Here is a 20,000-nt window from a genome sequence, read left to right as displayed (position 1 = left end):
TAAAAATTTGCTTTTAAAAAACAGTAAAAATCCTGGAATAAATATTGCCAGTGTAGGCAAAGGCAATTTCTTTAAATGCTAGATACACTTCAATATTTTGCCGTAAAAAACAGTAAAAATCCTGGAATAAATGTTGCCACATATTTACGGTTTTAAAAACGGATATAATGACGTAAAGGAGTGATATTACGTTCACCAACTCGTAAAAGATAATAACAAAGTAGGGAAAAAATTACGGATGAGAAAAGTAAATTTTTACGGAGAATTTCCGATTAAAATTACGAGTTTTCAAGTGTATTTAATATTCATATTTTTCAATATTTCGAGGTCAACTTGCCGCTCTAACCTTACTAATCAAATCTAATTCGAAATTTCTCCTAATGGAATAAACAATCTTTATCACTATTTTCTGTCATTCCTTTTCACCATCCCCAATTAGTACTAATTCATCTTCCAAATTTCATTTATTATCAGTTTTCTTGTCCTACAGCTTTATACATTTGACAATGCTACGCAAAATTTTCATACTATGGAATGAAACATGTATTATTAAAAATTGAGGTAACTAAATGAATATCGCCAATATAATAATAATAATAACAACAACAACAACAACAACAACAACAACAACAATAATAATAATAATAACAACAACAATAATAATAATAATAATAACATAGTTAATGATAGTAAATATAATAATTTTTATGATAATAATAATAATAATAATAATAATAATAATAATAATAATAATAATAATAATTTCGAAAATATTAATAATGTTGTCAGTTATTTTCATAACTGGAGTCAGAAACACATGCGCATGAACAAATACACGATTGAAAACTATTAATATATACATATATATACATTTGTATTATTATTATTATTATTATTATTATTATTTGCTAAGCTACAACCCTAGCTGGAAAAGCAAAATGCTATAAGCCCAGGGGCCCCAACAGGGAAAATAGCCCAGTAAGGAAAGGAAAGAAGGAAAAATAAAATATTTTAAGAAGAGTAACATTAAAATAAATATTTCCTATATAAACTATGAAAACTTTAACAAAACAAGAGGAAGAGAAATTAAATAGAATAGTGTGCCTGATTGTACCCTCAAGCAAGAGAACTCTAACCCAAGACAGTGGAAGACCATGGTACAGAGGCTATGGCACTACCCAAGACTAGAGAACAATGGTTTGATTTTGGAGTGTCCTTCTCCTAGAAGAGCTGCTTACCATAGCTAAAGAGTCTCTTCTACCCTTACTAAGAGGAAAGTAGCCACAGAACAAATACAGTGCAGTAGTTAACCCCTTGAGCGAAGAAGAATTGTTTAGTAACCTCAGTGTTGTCAGGTGTGTGAGGACAGAGGAGAATCTGTTAAGAATAGGCCAGACTATTCGGCGTATGTGTAGGCAAAGAGAAAGAACCGTAACCAAAGAGAAGGATCCAACGTAGTACTGTCTGGCCAGTCAAAGGACCCCATAACTCTCTGGCGGTAGTATTTCAACGGGCGGCAGGTTACGCTACGCGTCATTGATACGCAAGGGTATAAACAGTAAAAATGTTTGTTTGTGATTGTGTTGAACTTCAGGATTTGAAACTTGCAGAGAATGTTTTTATGGTCTACAGGCTGACGTAAGTCTCTTTTTATAGTATATATGAAAGATCTGTTTTATTATTGTTACTGTTTTTTAAATATTTTATATTAATTACTCTCGTAGTTTATTCATTTCCTTATTTCCTTCGTCGCTGGGCTATTTTTCCCTGTTGGAGCCCTTGGGCATAAAGCATCCTGCTTTTCTAACTAGGGTTGTAGCTTAGCTAATAATAATACTAATAATAATAATAATAATAAATAATAATAATAATAATTATTATTATTATCCTTATAATAACAATATTTATAACAATAATAATAATAATAATAATAATATTAATGATAATGATGATAATGATAATAATAAAAATAATAATCATAATAATCATAAAATAATAATAACAACAACAATAATAATATATATAAACCATTTTGTGCGAGTATATCCATAAATCTAATCATACATGCGCATACTCCACAGTATTGTAAACATAAGAACGTATATCAACACAAGCCATAAAACAAACGAAATCACACGAACAAACAAAACCTACATGAACACTTAATCTCTCTCTTTCCATACCTGAACAGATGGGTGACAGTCGGCTCTATCGAGACGAGCGACGCCAGCTATAGACGTATATCCCTCGCAGCCACCTGGACCAAGGACCAATTTCGGGTCTTGAGACCTCTGTGGCCGAGACCACTCTATGATTTCAGAGGGGAGACCGTCCGGATTGCTTGTCTGCAGGTTAGGTGTTGTGAGAGTATGTGTATTTCATGTTGCTAAAAATGAAATAGGAATGCTTATTAAAATTGAGATGTTGATTTATACTCTAAATCTTAGTTATATGCATGTCAGTACACAGATATGTCAACACAGGCATGTGCACATGTATTATACATATGCACAAATACGTATGTGTATACATACATACATATATACATACATACATACATATATACATAAATACACACACAGGTATATATATATATATATATATATATATATATATATATATATATATATATATATACAACGTACAGGAACATGCCCAAATTCCATGAGTATCCATCTATCTATCGATCGATCGATTGATCGATCTATCTATCTATATGTATATATATATATATATATATATATATATATATATATATATATATATGAACATATAAGTTTATGAATTGTATGTGTGTGTTAGTGTGTGTTGGTCACTTTTTGTGCACTTTGGATCACTCACAACTATCTCTCACCCTTTTTACCTCCCACAAAATAGGAGGCTATAAGGAAGCTTTCCATTCACTTTTGTCAGGGGTTTCGACCATAGGCTTTCCCGAGCATTAATATGCTACTATAATTTCTCTGATTAAATAAAAAGTTAAAGAAAGGTAATAGGCGGATTGGAGTTTGATCGTTGGAACCTGGGATGCCATTCGGCTCCTAGTAATGCCTAGAGTGCACTGGGTGAGGTGCACTGGCAGCATTAAGCCCCTGCGGGTGGAGGAATGCAATGTTTTTACCTCCGTCAACGAAGTTAGAAGGAGGTTATGTTTTACCCCCTGTTTGTGTGTTTCTTTGTGAGTAGCTTCCTGACCACAACGTTAATCGTAGAGTAATGAAACTTGCAGGGATTGACTGTTATGTAAAAAGGTGGAAATAATTAAATTTTGAAAGGTCAAGGTCACGGTCAAGCAAAATGTCTAATTCGCTCAATCAGCCATAAATTTGGACGGGATGTTATAAGCACACAGGCTCCAACAAGGAAAATAGCCCAGTAAGGAAAGGAAACAAGGAAATAAGAGAAGCAATTAAGAATTACATAAAATATTTTAAGAAATAAAATGGAATAGCTAATTTCAGTAGGGAAAAAAATTCTCGTTATGATCTTAGCAACTCCTTTGATGTAGTTTCAATCAGCAATTCGATACTCACGCTCGATCTGATGTGCAGGTAAATGGGTAATATCGAAATGCTATTGGGAAATAAAAATGGTTGGACCTTAAAAGAGATGAACGAGGTTATGTAACCGAGATTCAAAAACAAACATGAGCATACATAAGCAGACCCATATGTATGTATGTATATACATATACATATATATAAGATAAATTTTGCACATTTTTACGTGTTTTTCATATTCAAATAAGCCATATATATTTTGATATATTAATGTCTGGATTCTCTTAACGACCTCGGGATCAGAGCCCCAGGCGAAATCTCACAAAGACAAGAGCTTGGCTCCGGCCGGGAATCGAACCCTGGTCGGCAAGCTTATATAGACAGTGACTAACCCATTCGGCCGAATGGGTTAGTCACTGTCTATATAAGCTTGCCGACCAGGGTTCGATTCCCGGCCGGAGCCAAGCTCTTGTCTTTGTGAGATTTCGCCTGGGGCTCTGATCCCGAGGTCGTTAAGAGAATCCAGACATTAATATATCAAAATATATATGGCTTATTTGAACATATATATAAATGTATGTGTGTATTTACATACATGCATACATACATGAATACATACATACAGTATATATATATATATATATATATATATATATATATATATATATATATATATATATATACAGTATATGAATATATATTCATAAATATTAGCACATAAACGTACACACATATACTGTATCAACATATCAAGCAATCTATCTATATATCTATCCATTTATATATATATATATATATATATATATATATATATATATATATATGGATAGATAAATTAATATGTTGATACAGTATATTTATATATGTTTATGTGTTCTTATTTGTAAATATATATATATATATATATATATATATATATATATATATATATATATATATATGTATATATATTTATATATATATATATATATATATATATATATATACACAATGTATATATACACATACATGTGATCCAATAAAACAACTAGCTGCCTATTTAGACTAAAAGGTAAAGTGTGACCTCACAACTTCCAAAGAATTATAAAAAAATTTACTGTTACTTTAGAATTTTTTTTAACGTGCGAAAAAAAAATCCCTGTAAAATAATGTAACTCTTATGTGAAAACTCTGGTGTTGAAAAGCGCTACACGCTTTAAAGGGAAACCTCTCCTTTAGTAGATGCTTCGGGAGATAGAGCGTCATAGGAGAGTTTTATTTGTGGATAAGCTTTTGAACGGGGAATACGAACACGGTGTGTGGTATCCGTAGACTTTATCTTCCACATATTTAATGATATTTAAAAATGGCGTGTGTTACCCGTAGAGTTTATTTTCAGCATATTTAATGGCAATAAAAATGGCGTGTGTTACCCGTAGAGTTTCCCTTTCACATCTCATTTAACACACCTTTTCAGAGTGGGGGATACTTTAACGTGGTGAAAGGGTTTACGTATCGCCATAAAGCTGTACTAGTTAGGGACACCCTTACTAGGTTGGATTGTTGTGAGCGATCATACTAAAGTTATCCACCATCACCAATATGCAGATGACCAGCGTGGTGATGAAAACTGGCCAAACCCCCGGCAAGAATATACTTGTCATAGGCCTTTGTCAAGTAGTGGGCTAGGGACGGATGCATTTCTTGCTGCTACTTTTTCTATAATCCTAGAGATATTGGTAATAGATGTCACGATATTTTGATTGTTGTAATGATCTTCCTAATCAGGAAGTTGAATCGGTGGTACTTCAGAAGTTCAAGCTTGCAGTGAATGTTTTTTTATGTTGAACAGGCTGACATAAGTCTCTCTTCATGGTTTATATATGAGAGATCAATTTCAATGTTTTAATTGTTATTAAGATACTTCATATTCATTATTCATTACTTCTCTTATAGTTTATTTATTTCCTTATTTCCTGTCCTCCCAGGGCTATTTTCCCTGTTGGAGCCCTTGGGCTTATAGTATCCTGCTTTTTTAACTAGTAATAATAATCCCCCTATATAATAAAGAGGAAGAGTCCGGTTTTATACATATGTATATATATATATATATATATATATATATATATATATATATATATATATATATATATCTCACACACACACACATATATATATATATATATATATCATATATATATATATATAAATATATATATTCATATATATATATGAATATATATATATATATATATATATATATATATATATATATATATATATACATATATATATATATATATATATATATATATATATATATATATATATATATATATTCATATATATATATATATATATATTCATATATATATATATATATATATATATATATATATATATATATATATATATATATCTTTCCAGTCACGCTGAGCGGCATTGCTATACGTAGGGGGAGAGGAAGTAGTCTTAGCCTGATGAAATGGATTGTAGTTAAGAAAGGGAAAGGGGTTAGGAAGGACTGAAATAATAGTAATAATAATAATAATAATAATAATAATAATAATAATAATAATAATAATAATAATAAATAAATAAATAAATACACAATAATACAGTACATGCATGCATATAACCAAACACATGCATTAAATTCTGGACACGTGTGCAATATATAAATGGCAATCAGTGGGTCAAACTTTCCATAGCCCCAATTTCCAACTTCCCTCCCCTTCCCCCACCCAATAAAGTGTCAGGAGGACGGAAGCACACGGCCATCAATCAAGCACAAAGGCGATTAATTCGTTCGTGTTTTGCCAACAGATAATGAGTGGTGATTCATCAGTTGGGGGAACTGAATGTGGGTGTGGGACGCATTCCAAAGTACAAAACTGCTACAGTGAATACCAACAGTAATTTGCTACTTTTTTAGTTTTTACCTACGCCAACAAAGTGCTAGTTTGTTTGTGTGTGTGTGTGTTTGTTTGTGAACAGCTTCCTGACCACAAGCTACAGTGAATAACAAGTTATTTGCTACTATTTAGTTTTTACCTCCGCCAATATAGCGTTTGTTTGAGTGTGTGTGTGTGTTTGTTTGTTTGTGAACAGCTTCCTGACCACAAGGTACAGTGAATAACAACATTTGCTACTTTTTAGTTTTTACCTCCGCCAACAAAGTGTTTGTTTGTTTGTTTGTGTGCGTGTGTGTGTGTGTTTCTTTGTTTGTGAACATTTCCCTGGCCACAAGCTAGAGTGAATAACAACAGTTATTTGCTGCTTTTTTAGTTTTTACTTCCGCCAACAAAGTGTTGGTTTGTTTGTTTGAATGTGTGTTCATTTGTTTGTTTGTGAACAGCTTCCTGACCACAAGCTACAGTGAATAACAACATTTGCTACTTTTTAGTTTTTACCTCAGCCAACAAAGTGTTTGTTTGTTTGTTTGTTTGTGTGTGTGTGTTTGTTTGTTTGTGAACAGCTTCCTGGCCACAAGTTACAGTGAATAACAACAGTTATTTGCTACTTTTTTAGTTTTTACTTCCGCCAACAAAGTGTTTGTTTGCTTGTTTGTGTGTGTGTGTTTGTTTGTTTGTGAACAGCTTCCTGACCACATGCTACAGTGAATAACAACATTTGCTACTTTTTAGTTTTTACCTCCGCCAACATAGTGTTTGTTTGAATGTGTGTGTTTGTTTGTTTGTGAACAGCTTCCTGACCACAAGCCACAGTGAATAACAACATTTGCTACTTTTTAGTTTTTACCTCCGCCAACAAAGTGTTTGTTTGCTTGTTTGTGTGTGTGTGTTTGTTTGTTTGTGAACAGCTTCCTGACCACATGCTACAGTGAATAACAACATTTGCTACTTTTTAGTTTTTACCTCCGCCAACATAGTGTTTGTTTGAATGTGTGTGTTTGTTTGTTTGTGAACAGCTTCCTGACCACAAGCCACAGTGAATAACAACATTTGCTACTTTTTAGTTTTTACCTCCGCCAACAAAGTGTTTGTTTGCTTGTTTGTGTGTGTGTGTTTGTTTGTTTGTGAACAGCTTCCTGACCACATGCTACAGTGAATAACAACATTTGCTACTTTTTAGTTTTTACCTCCGCCAACATAGTGTTTGTTTGAATGTGTGTGTTTGTTTGTTTGTGAACAGCTTCCTGACCACAAGCCACAGTGAATAACAACATTTGCTACTTTTTAGTTTTTACCTCCGCCAACAAAGTGTTGGTTTGTTTGTTTGTGTGTGTGTAATTTTTTTTTTTGTGAACAGCTTCCTGGCCACAAGCTAAAGTGAATAACAACAGTAATTTGCTACTTTTTTAGTTTTTACCTCCGCCAATATAGCGTTTGTTTGAGTGTGTGTGCGTGTTTGTTTGTTTGTGAACAGCTTCCTGACCACAAGCTACAGTGAATAACAACATTTGCTACTTTTTAGTTTGTACCTCCGCCAACAAAGTGTTTGTTTGTTTGTTTGTGTGTGTGTGTGTTCGTTTGTGAACAACTTCCTGACCACAGGCTACAGTGAATAACAAGTTATCTGCTCATGTTTTTAGTTTTTACCGCCGCGAACGATGGAGGTAATGTTTTCGCCACTGTTTGTGTGTGTGTTTGTTTGTTTGTGAACAGCTTCCTGGCCACAAGATTAAGTGATTAACAACAGTTATTTGCTACTTTTTTAGTTTTTTTTACCTCCGCCAATACGGCTGAGTTCAGTATATATTTACGGAGAATTTCCGATTAAAATTACGGTTTTTTTCAACAGTGTTTATAACATTCCAGTCGAAGATACAGTATCCATTTTCAATAAAAATCTCTATTCCTTATTTACCGTCACAGAAAGACTCAGTGTTCCAATATGATGACAGATAATCATTCTTTATCTACCGTCACGGAAAGACTCAGTTTTCCAATTTGATGACGGAAATCCATTCTTTATGTAGAGTCACAGAAAGACTCAGTGTTCCAATTTGGTGACGGAAATCCATTCTTTATCTACCGTCAAGGAAAGACTCAGTGTTCCAATTTGATGACGGAAATCCATTCTTTATCTACCGTCACAGAAAGACTCAGTGTTCCAATTTGATGACGGAAATCCATTCTTTATGTAGAGTCACAGAAAGACTCAGTGTTCCAATATGATAACGGAAATCCATTCTTTATCTACCGTCACAGAAAGACTCAGTGTTCCAATTTGATGACGGAAATCCATTCCTTATTTACCGTCACAGAAAGACTCAGTGTTCCAATTAGGTGACGGAAATCCATTCTTTATCTACTGTCACAGAAAGACTCAGTGTTCCAATTTGATGACAAATCCATTCTTTATCTACCATCACAGAAAAACTCAGTGTTCCAATTTAACAACGAGAATCCATTCTTTATCTACCGTCACAAAAAGACTCAATGTTCCAATTTAATGACGGAAATCCCTTCTTTATCTACCGTCACACAAAGACTCAGTTTTCCAATTTGATGACGGAAATCCATTCTTTATCTAACGTCACAGAAAGACTCAGTGTTCCAATTTGATGACGGGAATCCATTCTTTATCTACCGTCACAAAAAGACTCAGTGTTCCAATTTGATAACGGAAATCCCTTCTTTATCTACCGTCACAGAAAGACTCAGTGTTCCAATTTGATAACGGAAATCCCTTCTTTATCTACCGTCACAGAAAGACTCAGTGTTCCAATTTAATGACGGAAATCCCTTCTTTATCTACCGTCACAGAAAGACTCAGTGTTCCAATTTGATAACGGAAATCCCTTCTTTATCTACCGTCACAGAAAGACTCAGTGTTCCAATTTAATGACGGAAATCCCTTCTTTATCTACCGTCACAGAAAGACTCAGTGTTCCAATTTGATAACGGAAATCCCTTCTTTATCTACCGTCACAGAAAGACTCAGTGTTCCAATTTGATGACGGGAATCCATTCTTTATCTACCGTCACAGAAAGACTCAGTATTCCAATTTGATGACAGAAATCCATTCCTTATCTACCGTCACAGAAAGACTTAGTGTTCCAATATGATGACGGAAATCTATTCTTTATCTACCGTCACAGAAAGACTCAGTGTTCCAATTTGATAACGGAAATCCCTTCTTTGTCTACCGTCACAGAAAGACTCAGTGTTCCAATTTGATGACGGGAATCCATTCTTTATTTACCGTCACAGAAAGACTCAGTGTTCCAATTTGATGACAGAAATCCCTTCTTTATATACCGTCACAGAAAGACTCAGTGTTCCAATTTGATGACGGGAATCCATTCTTTATTTACCGTCACAGAAAGACTCAGTGTTCCAATTTGATGACAGAAATCCCTTCTTTATCTACCGTCACAGAAAGACTCAGTGTTCCAATTCGACGACGGTGAGGTCAGGTTATCCCACACTCGAGGTTACCTCGCAGAGGTCGTGAAAATCATGATGTGGCGACTCAATCTGACCGGAAGTTTGGTCCTCTCTGATGGAGGAGGTTCCCGCGAGAGTGATGGCACGTGGGGTGGGATCGTCGGAGTCTTGACCAGAAACGTAAGTTTTTGTTTGTTCTTTGTCATGTAACAAGTATTTATTATTATTATTATTATTATTATTATTATTATTATTATTATTATTATTATTATTATCTTATCATCATTATTATTATTATTATTATTATTATTATTATTATCATTATTATTATAATTATTATCATTATTATTATTACCTACCAAGCTACAACCCAAGTTGGAAAAACTGGATGCCATAAGCTCCAAGGAAGAAGAGAACTGCCAGTGATTTAAGCCTTCTGGAAGTGTTGTAGTGATTTTGGCAGTGATTTTTTGGCAGTTGTGAAGCAGTGATTTTAGCCATCCATAATAGGGAAAAAAACCCAATGAGGACAGGAAACAAGGAAATAAATAGTATGCCTGAATGTACCCTCAAGAAAGATAACTCCAACTCAAAACAGAAACAGTAGAAGACAATGGTACAGAGGCTAGTACACTACCCAAGACTAGAGAACAATGGTTGGATTTTGGGGAAGAAAAGCCGTATTATCCCTAAGGCTGACTAGGCTGAAGACTTGGGAATAGCATGAGCAAGGGCACAGCATCATTGATTATTTGATTTGGAATTTTCTGGAATCCTGATATCGAAAGTCATAAACGCCGATATCGTTTGATACAAATAAAGAATAAAAGGAAATTCAATTTAAAAACATAAAAGGGCCAATATGAATTTTTTTTTTCTTTTAGTGTTGAATGGTAAAACTATGGATTATTATTTACCTCATTTGTAATATTATTGTAATAAATTGTACGAAAGGAGAGCATGAAATTCACAGAGGAGGGGGGGGGTGTAGAGGGGCATGGGTTAAAATATATATATATATATATATATATATATATATATATATATATATACATATATACATATTTATATATATAGGTGTATATATGTATACAGGGTATATATAAACATGTATATATACATATATATATATATATATATATATATATATATATATATATATATATATATATAGGTATATTTTTTGTATATATATAAACATATATATATATATATATAGAGAGAGAGAGAGAGAGAGAGAGAGAGAGAGAGAGAGAGAGAGAGAGAGAGAGAGAGAGAGAGAGAGAGAGAGAGAGAACACAAATAGTTTAATACATCAAAATCATTTACACAACAAAAAGACTTTAAAGAGGGCCTATCTACTTTACCTCTCAGGAAGCAGCCATTGGGGCCCTGGACTTCACACCCAGCGCCTCCCGCAGCGAAGTCGTGGATTTTACCATCCCGATAGGAGAGGACCCGACGATTATCTACTCCAGTGCCCCCGTCATCCTTGTCAAGCCCTTCCTCCTTCTGCAGATATTTTCAAAAGAGGTTAGTACATCAGGAAATGAAGATCGGAGGACAATTAGTATATCGGAATATATATACATGTGTGTGTATATATATATGTGTATGTATTTATGTATGTATGTATGTAATCTGTGTATGTATATCTTATCGGTCACGCTCAGCTCTCCCTGTCCCTGAGGTCTGGTGAGAGGGATTTGCCACACCCTGGTGAGAGGAGAGTGCATATATATGTGCATATGTATCTAAATATTCAGCTTCCATTTTGACAGGTCGCGTACACTAGTGTGTGTATATATATATATATATATATATATATATATATATATATATACATATATACATATATATATATATATATATATATATATATATATATATATATATATATATATACTAAAGTTCACAGTTAAGATTAAACATTCTCCTTTATACAGATCTGGACAAAACATCACATAATCACTGAATCAAAAGTATTAGTTTTAGTCACATTGTCAAAAACCTAAAAAGTTATTCTGTGAACAAATAGAAATATTCGACAATAGCGATTTCGGACCACCACTCAAATTTATCAAATTTGTTTTGAATAATTTTCCTTTCAAGTTTAATCAAAATACATCGATTTTTAATTGATTTTTCTTAGGGGGGGGGTGGTCAAAATATATACTTTTTTATTTCATTTAAGGGGGGTGATAGAAATCACTGCCTCTCTTCAAGGACTTATATAAAATTACTCATCTTCAATATTGTCAAATGATGATAACAAGCAAACAGGTTAATGAGGAACCGTCTAGGATTCCCGAATCCCTTTTAAAGGAAGAATTGGAAGATAAAAAGAGACTTTCTGCCTCTTTATCCTTCCAATCTTATCTAGAGATGCTTATTAGAAATTATTCCAAATCTGATCTAGTACTGATAAAACAGTTACTAAAAGAACGTGTTTTCATTTGGTCTTTCATACTTATGGTATTAAGAGGAAGGACATACGTACTTTCGTATGGTAAATATACCATAGAGAAAAAAAAATGAAATATGTCATATCTCTCGTTCTCTTATTGGTTACAAAGATGACACAATACTCGTTGCAAATATAACAGATTATTCCATTATATATATGTATATATATATATATATATATATATATATACATATATATACGTATATATATACATATATATATATACAAGAGAAAAAAATGAAATATCTCTTATCCCTCGTTCTCTTATTGATTACAAAGATGACACAATACTCGTTGCAAATATAACAGATTATTCCATTATATATGTGTGTATAAATATATATATATATATATATATATATATATATATATATATACACACATATATATACGTATATATATACATATATATATATACCATAGAGAAAAAAAATGAAATATCTCTTATCCCTCGTTCTCTTATTGGTTACAAAGATGACACAATACTCGTTGCAAATATAACAGATTATTCCATTATATATATATATATATATATATATATATATATATATATATATATTTATATATATATATATATATATATATATATATACATGCATACAAGTGTATATATACATATATGTGTGCATATATATATATATATATATATATATATATATATATATATATATATATATACACGTGAGTTTATGTATACACACTAATGTTGTCACTACAACGATAATCTTCCTTTTCTTCCTCTATAATTGAACTATAAAAACAAATGAAACAATTTGTTTTTCAATTCCTTTGTTGAAAATTGAAACCTTCCTTTATTGGACATGAAAAAAAAATATAGAAGTGAATGTAACAACCAACAAAAATTATTCAGACATTTTCGAAATATCTTTTATCTTTTTCATTTTTTTTTATAAATATTCATTCACTTATAAAACAATACCTAAAAACTAGTTTGCCTGTACCCTATAAAACCTTATGGAACTTATTCTATTGCATATCCTCTCTCTCTCTCTCTCTCTCTCTCTCTCTCTCTCTCTCTCTCTCTCTCTCTCTCTCTCTCTCTCTTTACAGCACCCGGAATTGAAAAGATACAACACCAGTCAATGTGGCAATTTCTTTACATACAAAATAGCAAATACTTGGAATATACTTCCAATGGATGTAGTAAACAGTAAAATGGTAAACGAGTTCAAGAATAAGTTAACAATGTCGTAACAACTCTCTAAATGCTTAAACTAAATTTCTCTACAAAAGAGAAAATGGAGTCTCCACAGATGGACTAAAAGGTCTTTGAGACATCCAAAATCCTTGTAAATACTTGTAATTCTTCTGTAGATTTTTATTCAATTGAATTCCCATTATTTTCAGTTTACCAACGGTATAAGGGTTGTGGTGGTCAGTTGGTACCACCCTTGCGTGGTGATCGCCAGACTGGGGTTCGAGTCCCGTTCAAACTCGTTAGTTCCTTTGGTCGCTGCAACCTCGCCATCCTTGGGAGCTAATTAAGGGGGGTTTGGGAGAGCCTATAGGTGTATCTGCTAAGTCATCAGCAGCCATTGCCTGGCCCTCCTTGGTCCTACCTTGGATGGAAAGTGGCTTGAGCGCTGATAGTATGTAATATGCTCAGTCTATAGGGCATTGTCCTGCTTGATAAGGCAATGTCACTATCCCTTGCCTGCCATTCACGAGCGGCCTTTAAACCTTTAATACGCCTAGCGTATTTCTACACGAAATTCAGTGCTGTATATTTGTAGAAATCGCCAAAGACCATTATTTGAAATCCATTAGCAACATCTTAATCAATTTACTTAAGATAGAACGCTTAACACAAACATTTTTTTCAGCTCACTGAGAAAACACAGCACACTAAAGTACACAAAGAAAGCACTATCCACTAAAATAGTAAAAATCCCCGAGATTCGTTGAACAATTTGTTCTCCACATAATCTGTTAAAGTAATATGAATATCAATCTGTTTTTCTTATGATTGTTACTCACTAATTGCTACCAGATACGTTGTTATGGTTACAGTGTTATACTGTTGAAAATATGCTTTAGAAATTTGTAAAAATCCTTGAATTAATGTTGCCAGACATTTAACGTTTTAAAAACAGATTATTGACGTAAAAGTGATATTACGTTCACTAACCCGTTAAAGATAATAACAAAGTAGAATAAATGTTACCAGACATTTAACGTTTTAAAAAATAGAAATATTGACGTAAGAGTGATATTACAGTCACCAACTCGTAAAAGATAATAACAAAGTAATGTAAAATTACGGTCGCCAGTGTTTTACTGAAATACGGTTAAGAACAGTATATTTTTATGGAGAATATCCACTTAAAATTACGGTTTTTAACAGGGTATGTACTCTAAAAGAATAGTCTGAGCCTTAAACGACAGCTGCACTGAAAGAATATGTACAGTTGGATCAGGAATTACTGGCACACCTGGCTCTAAGGAAGGGCACCCTGTCCCACCCTTGCTGCGCGGAGAGTTTCTGTGTTTAACCACACCTACTCTACGTAGACACAATTTCATGATTGTAATTTTTCCTGATCTGTATAAGAAATATCTAGAGCTTAAATTGTGCAGATATCGGATTTAAAAAAAAAAAAAAAAAAAAGTTAGTCTTGGTTGCTATTTTTTTATGGGAGGGGGGGGGGAAATTAATGAATATGAACTTGAAACTACTTCTTTGATGTTCAGCCCAACACAAAAGAATTTCCATTTTTTAATTAAGACAAAAAAACATGCTTCGTAAAAAGAAAAGAAAAAATAAAGCAAAAGAGAGAGAGAGAGAGAGAGAGAGAGAGAGAGAGAGAGAGAGAGAGAGAGAGAGAGAGAGAGAGAGAGAGAGAGAGAGAGAGTACATTAAAAAAATATGTTTTATTAATGTTAAGAAATACGTATTTCAAAAGCACGACTTTATAAATATCCTGGAAAAGATCACATTTCATAGATATTAAATATATATATAAAGTAATAATATATGATGAATTATTATAAAACTAAAGAAGGAAATGAGGACATCATTAATGGCATAATTTCTTTTGCACCCAGTCTACTAAAGACAAAAAGGGCTTGTTTATTTTCTTGGTAAAACTATAATAAAAGTCTAGGCTACATGAGGAGTAATGTCTACCCATGAGAAGCGAGTTAAGCAGAAAAAATAATATTACGGACCACTATGAGTAAAAATATATTGCTATTTTTCCCTGTTGGAGCCCTTGGGCTTATAGCATCCTGCTTTTCCAACTAAGTTTGTAGCTTACCTTTTACTACTACTACTACTAATAATAATAATAATAATAATAATAAGCTTGGCAAGTAATAATAATAATAATAATAATAATAATAATAATAATAATAATAATAAGCTTAGCTAGTAATAATAATAATAATAATAATAATAATAATAATAATAATAATAATAATACGTTTAGCAAGTAATAATAATAATAATAATAATAATAATAATAATAATAGTAATAATAATAATAATAATAACAATAATAGTAATAAGCTTGGCAAGTAATAATTATAATAATAATAATAATAACAACAACAACAACAACAACAACAACAACAACAACAACAATAATAATAATAATAATAATAATAATAACAACAACAACAAAAATAACAATAATAATAATAATAATAATAACAATAACAACAACAACAACAACAACAACAATAATAATAATAATAATAATAATAATAATAATGACATAAAGATATTTCCTAAAGACTATTTCGAAATGAAAAATGTTATTAACTGGATGAAAAATATTAATATCTTGAAAGATGCAATACAAAAACATCACAGCCAGAGGAATAATAATAATAATAATAATTATTATTATTATTATTATTATTATTATTATTATTATTATTAATAATATTTTTGTTATTTTTGTTTTTGTAGTTATTATTATTATTATTATTATTATTATTATTATTATTATTATTATTATTATTATTATTATTATTATTATTATTATTACTAGCTAACTCAGAACCGTAGTTGGAAAAGCAGGATGCTATAATCCCAAGAGCTCCAACAAGGAAAAATAGCCCAGTGAGGAATAGAAACAAGGAAATAAACAAACTAGATTTACAAGAGAAGTAATAAGCAATTAAAATCGAATATTTTAAGAACAGTAACAGCATCAAAATAGATCTTTCATATATTAACAATAAAACCTTCAAAAGAACAAAAGGACTAGATATAAGATACAAGCAAGAGAACTCTCTTATTTCTTCCGTTTCCCTTCTTTATCTTCAATTAATTCTGGATATTCTGCAAGTATCAGTCACTCCGCATTCCATTCATAATTTTTGTTATCTCACTACTTGCAAAATTATTCCTTAATCCAAGTGGTGTGTTTTGGGATCAATAATGAACAATTATTAAAGCCAGTCAAAATATCAGATTAAAAACATGTTGGAAGAATAGGAAAGTAAAATAAAAAAGGGACACCCTTGGTTACTAGTTATTTTTTTTTGGGGGGGGGGTGGGAGGGGTTAAGAGAGGGGTTAATGAACTCTGCCTAGCAACTTCTCCTTTGATGTTCTACCAAGTCTTAAAAGATTTTTTAATTACCACCGCCCACGAAGTTGGGAGAAGGTTATGCCCCCCGCCACCCCCCCTCTTTTGTTTGTCTGCTTGTGAACAACTTCCTGGCCACAATTTTACTCACAGAGGCATTAATTGTTATGTTGAGACGTCGATGTGATTCAATTTTGAAAGTTCTAGGTCAAAGGTCAAGGTCAAGGTCGAGTAAAAGGGTGACAGAATTAACCCTAACCTTAAGCCCAAGCTCGCCCATGGTTGTCAAACAGACTTCAAATACGCCTACGGTCTAAATTGATTCTGGGAAAGGCAAGCTTATATTAGGAAGTAAGCTTCTATGGCGGAGGTCTGCACTTTAAGAGTACTTTCCTATTTTTACTGACGAAGGAAGGACACGATACATGGGAAAAAATGGCACGAGAAGGATTTTAAAATACACTAAAATCTAATTTGTACAGATTATATTTTAACAATGGTAAAAGTTGCATATGATGAAGAATCGCTAAAAATATGGTGTTTCTAAGGTTACTAGAAAACAGCATAAGAAAGTAAAAGGACTTTTTTTATATTTCTGCGTTATGTTATTATTGTTATTATTCTGTATTTTCTGGATGGTAAAAGGAAATAAATAAATCTAAAAGAGCTACTTAATAAATTACATTATGTAATGGCATATCTTTAAATCAGCTGATCAAGCAAAATCGAGGAAGCATAAAATATAATCTATATTTGAAGGAGATTTGAGATTTTTTCACACTAGAAAACTAGAGATTTAATGAGTAAATAAGAAGGAAAAGTAGCCTGATTGGTAACGTCTCTGCCTGGTGTTTGCCAGTCGGGGGTTCGAGTCCCGCTCAGACTCGTTAGCGCCATTAGTGTCTGCAACCTTACCATCCTTGTGAGCTAAGGTTGGGGGAGCTTGGGGGAGCCTATAGGTCTATCTGCTGAGTCATTAGTAGCCACTGCCTGGCCCTCCCTGGTCCTAGCTTGGGTGGAGAGGAGGTTTGGGCGATGATCATATAATACACGGTCAGTCTCTAGGGCATTGTCCTGATTGCTAAGGCAATGTCACTGTCCCTTGCCTCTGCCATTCATGAGCGACCTTTAAACCTTTAAAGATATTAATGATGTTTGTAATAATAACTTAGGAAAAATTATAATTGCAATTAACTTTATGCATAAAATTCTCATTACATCCATCGCCCCAAGAGATTAGCCCATCTCGCATATCCTAAAGATGTCATCTTACACCTGGCAACGTACCTTAGGTACCTTGTAAAAGTCCATAACTCAATTTCGTGCCTCGTCCTAAAAACTGCCCTTTAAGGCCACAATCTCTGGTAACTAGTTTATAGCCGGAAAGTTAGAGAAAGTTACAAAGGGCACAGTGGCAACTTGGCCGGAATAGAGAAGATGGAAGGTACGATAATAGCCGTTAACAGGTGAAAGTTTTCTTTTTTATTATTTATGTCGAGGGGATTTGAATCTGAACATTTTTTTATATAGTTATTGAAATTGATTTTAATTAAATAACAGGTCTTTATCATTCGGGAAAAAATTACTTACGAAAGAAAACTTGAATTTGATTAAGAACAAGCGAAAGTTTTCTTTTTTTATTATTTATGTCAAGGGGATTTGAATCTGAAAATTCTTTATATATTGTTATTGAAATTGATTATAATCAAATAACAGTTCTTTATCATTCGGGAAAAATTACTTACGAAAGAAAACTTGAATTTGATTAAGAACAAGCGAAAGTTTTCTTTTTTATTATTTATGTCAAGGGGATTTGAATCTGAATATTTTTTTTATATATTGTTATTGAAATTGATTTTAAGTTAATAACAGGTCTTTACCATTTGGGAATAATTTCTTACGAAAGAAAACTTGAATTTGATTAAGAACAAGCGAAAGTATTTTTTTTTTTATTATTATTTATGTCAAGGGGGATTTGAATCTGAAATTTTTTTATATAGTTATTGAAATTGATTTTGAGTTAAAAACAGGTCTTTATCATTCGGGAAAAATTACTTACGAAAGAAAACTTGGATTGTGATTAAGGTACCAACTTTGTATACTTACGAGAATTACACAAATCGTTCAAAGTAATTGAACAAATATAATAAATAAGAGGGGATTTCTCAGCCCACGAGAAAATACAAATCCGTATTTAAAGTTTGGATATCTTTTCTGAGGAATATATTTTAATATTTACACATGAAAACGTGTCAGTCAGACTATTTTGATAACCTCAATATAAGCAAAACAGAAAGCAAAGCCTGAGAAAAGAGATATGAGAAATGCTGATGTTGATTATGGTAATATCATTGCTTGAAAGATTGGAAAATGATGAAATAAGAAAAAGTTTTTTTTTTTTTAAGTTTTTATCGTTTATATGTGAAAGATTTATATTAATGTTATTACTGTTCTTAAAATGTTCTTAAAATATTTTATTTTAATCGTTCATTACTTCTCTTGCAGTTTATTTATTTCCTTATTTCCTTTTCTCACTGGGCAATTTTCCCCGTTGGAGCCATTGGGTTTATAGCATGCTGCTTTTCCAACTAGGGCTGTAGCTTAGCTAATAATAATAATAATAATAATAATAACAATAATAATTACAACACTACTCCCGTAGACTCTGCCAGCCATATCGACACTAGCAGAGCCATCTAGTGCCGTCTAACAAAAACGGTGCCAATTCATCCGGAACCACTTGGTCGATACTTTCCAAACTGACGTCATTCTATTTCTAAGGTTATTAGAAAACAACACGGGAAAGTCAAATGACTTTTATCCTTTAGTGTAGTGTTATTATTCTGTGTTCTCTGGATAGTAAAATGAAATAAAAACATCAAAAGAGCTACTTAACAAATTAGATTTTGTAATGACATATCTTTAAATCAGCTGATCAAGCAAAATCGAGAAAGCCTAATATATAATATATATTTGAGGGAGATTTGATATTTTTTCCCACTAGAAAACTAGAGATTTAATGAGTAAATAAGAAGAAAAAGTGTCATATCTCATCTTCAAATAAATATTAATGATGTTTGTAATAACAAATTAGGAAAAAATATAATTGCAATTAACTCTATGCATAAAATTCTCATTA

General features: G+C 32.2%; 1 protein-coding gene across 1 annotated transcript in view; it reads left to right on the top strand.

The window, feature by feature from the left end:
• Window positions 1–20,000, top strand: part of LOC137617736 (glutamate receptor 1-like) — a 111,770-nt gene that overhangs the window by 33,940 nt on the left and 57,830 nt on the right. Inside the window, exons 8-10 of the mRNA XM_068347733.1 lie at window positions 2,180–2,351; window positions 9,828–10,016; window positions 11,211–11,369. Of these exons, the coding sequence (XP_068203834.1) occupies window positions 2,180–2,351; window positions 9,828–10,016; window positions 11,211–11,369 (520 nt within the window). The remainder of the gene's footprint in view (window positions 1–2,179; window positions 2,352–9,827; window positions 10,017–11,210; window positions 11,370–20,000) is intronic.

Source organism: Palaemon carinicauda, chromosome 23 (genome assembly GCF_036898095.1).
Source record: "Palaemon carinicauda isolate YSFRI2023 chromosome 23, ASM3689809v2, whole genome shotgun sequence".
NCBI lineage: Eukaryota > Metazoa > Arthropoda > Malacostraca > Decapoda > Palaemonidae > Palaemon > Palaemon carinicauda.
The sequence above is the reverse complement of the archived record's forward strand: the minus strand, read 5'-3'. Positions and strand labels throughout refer to the sequence as shown.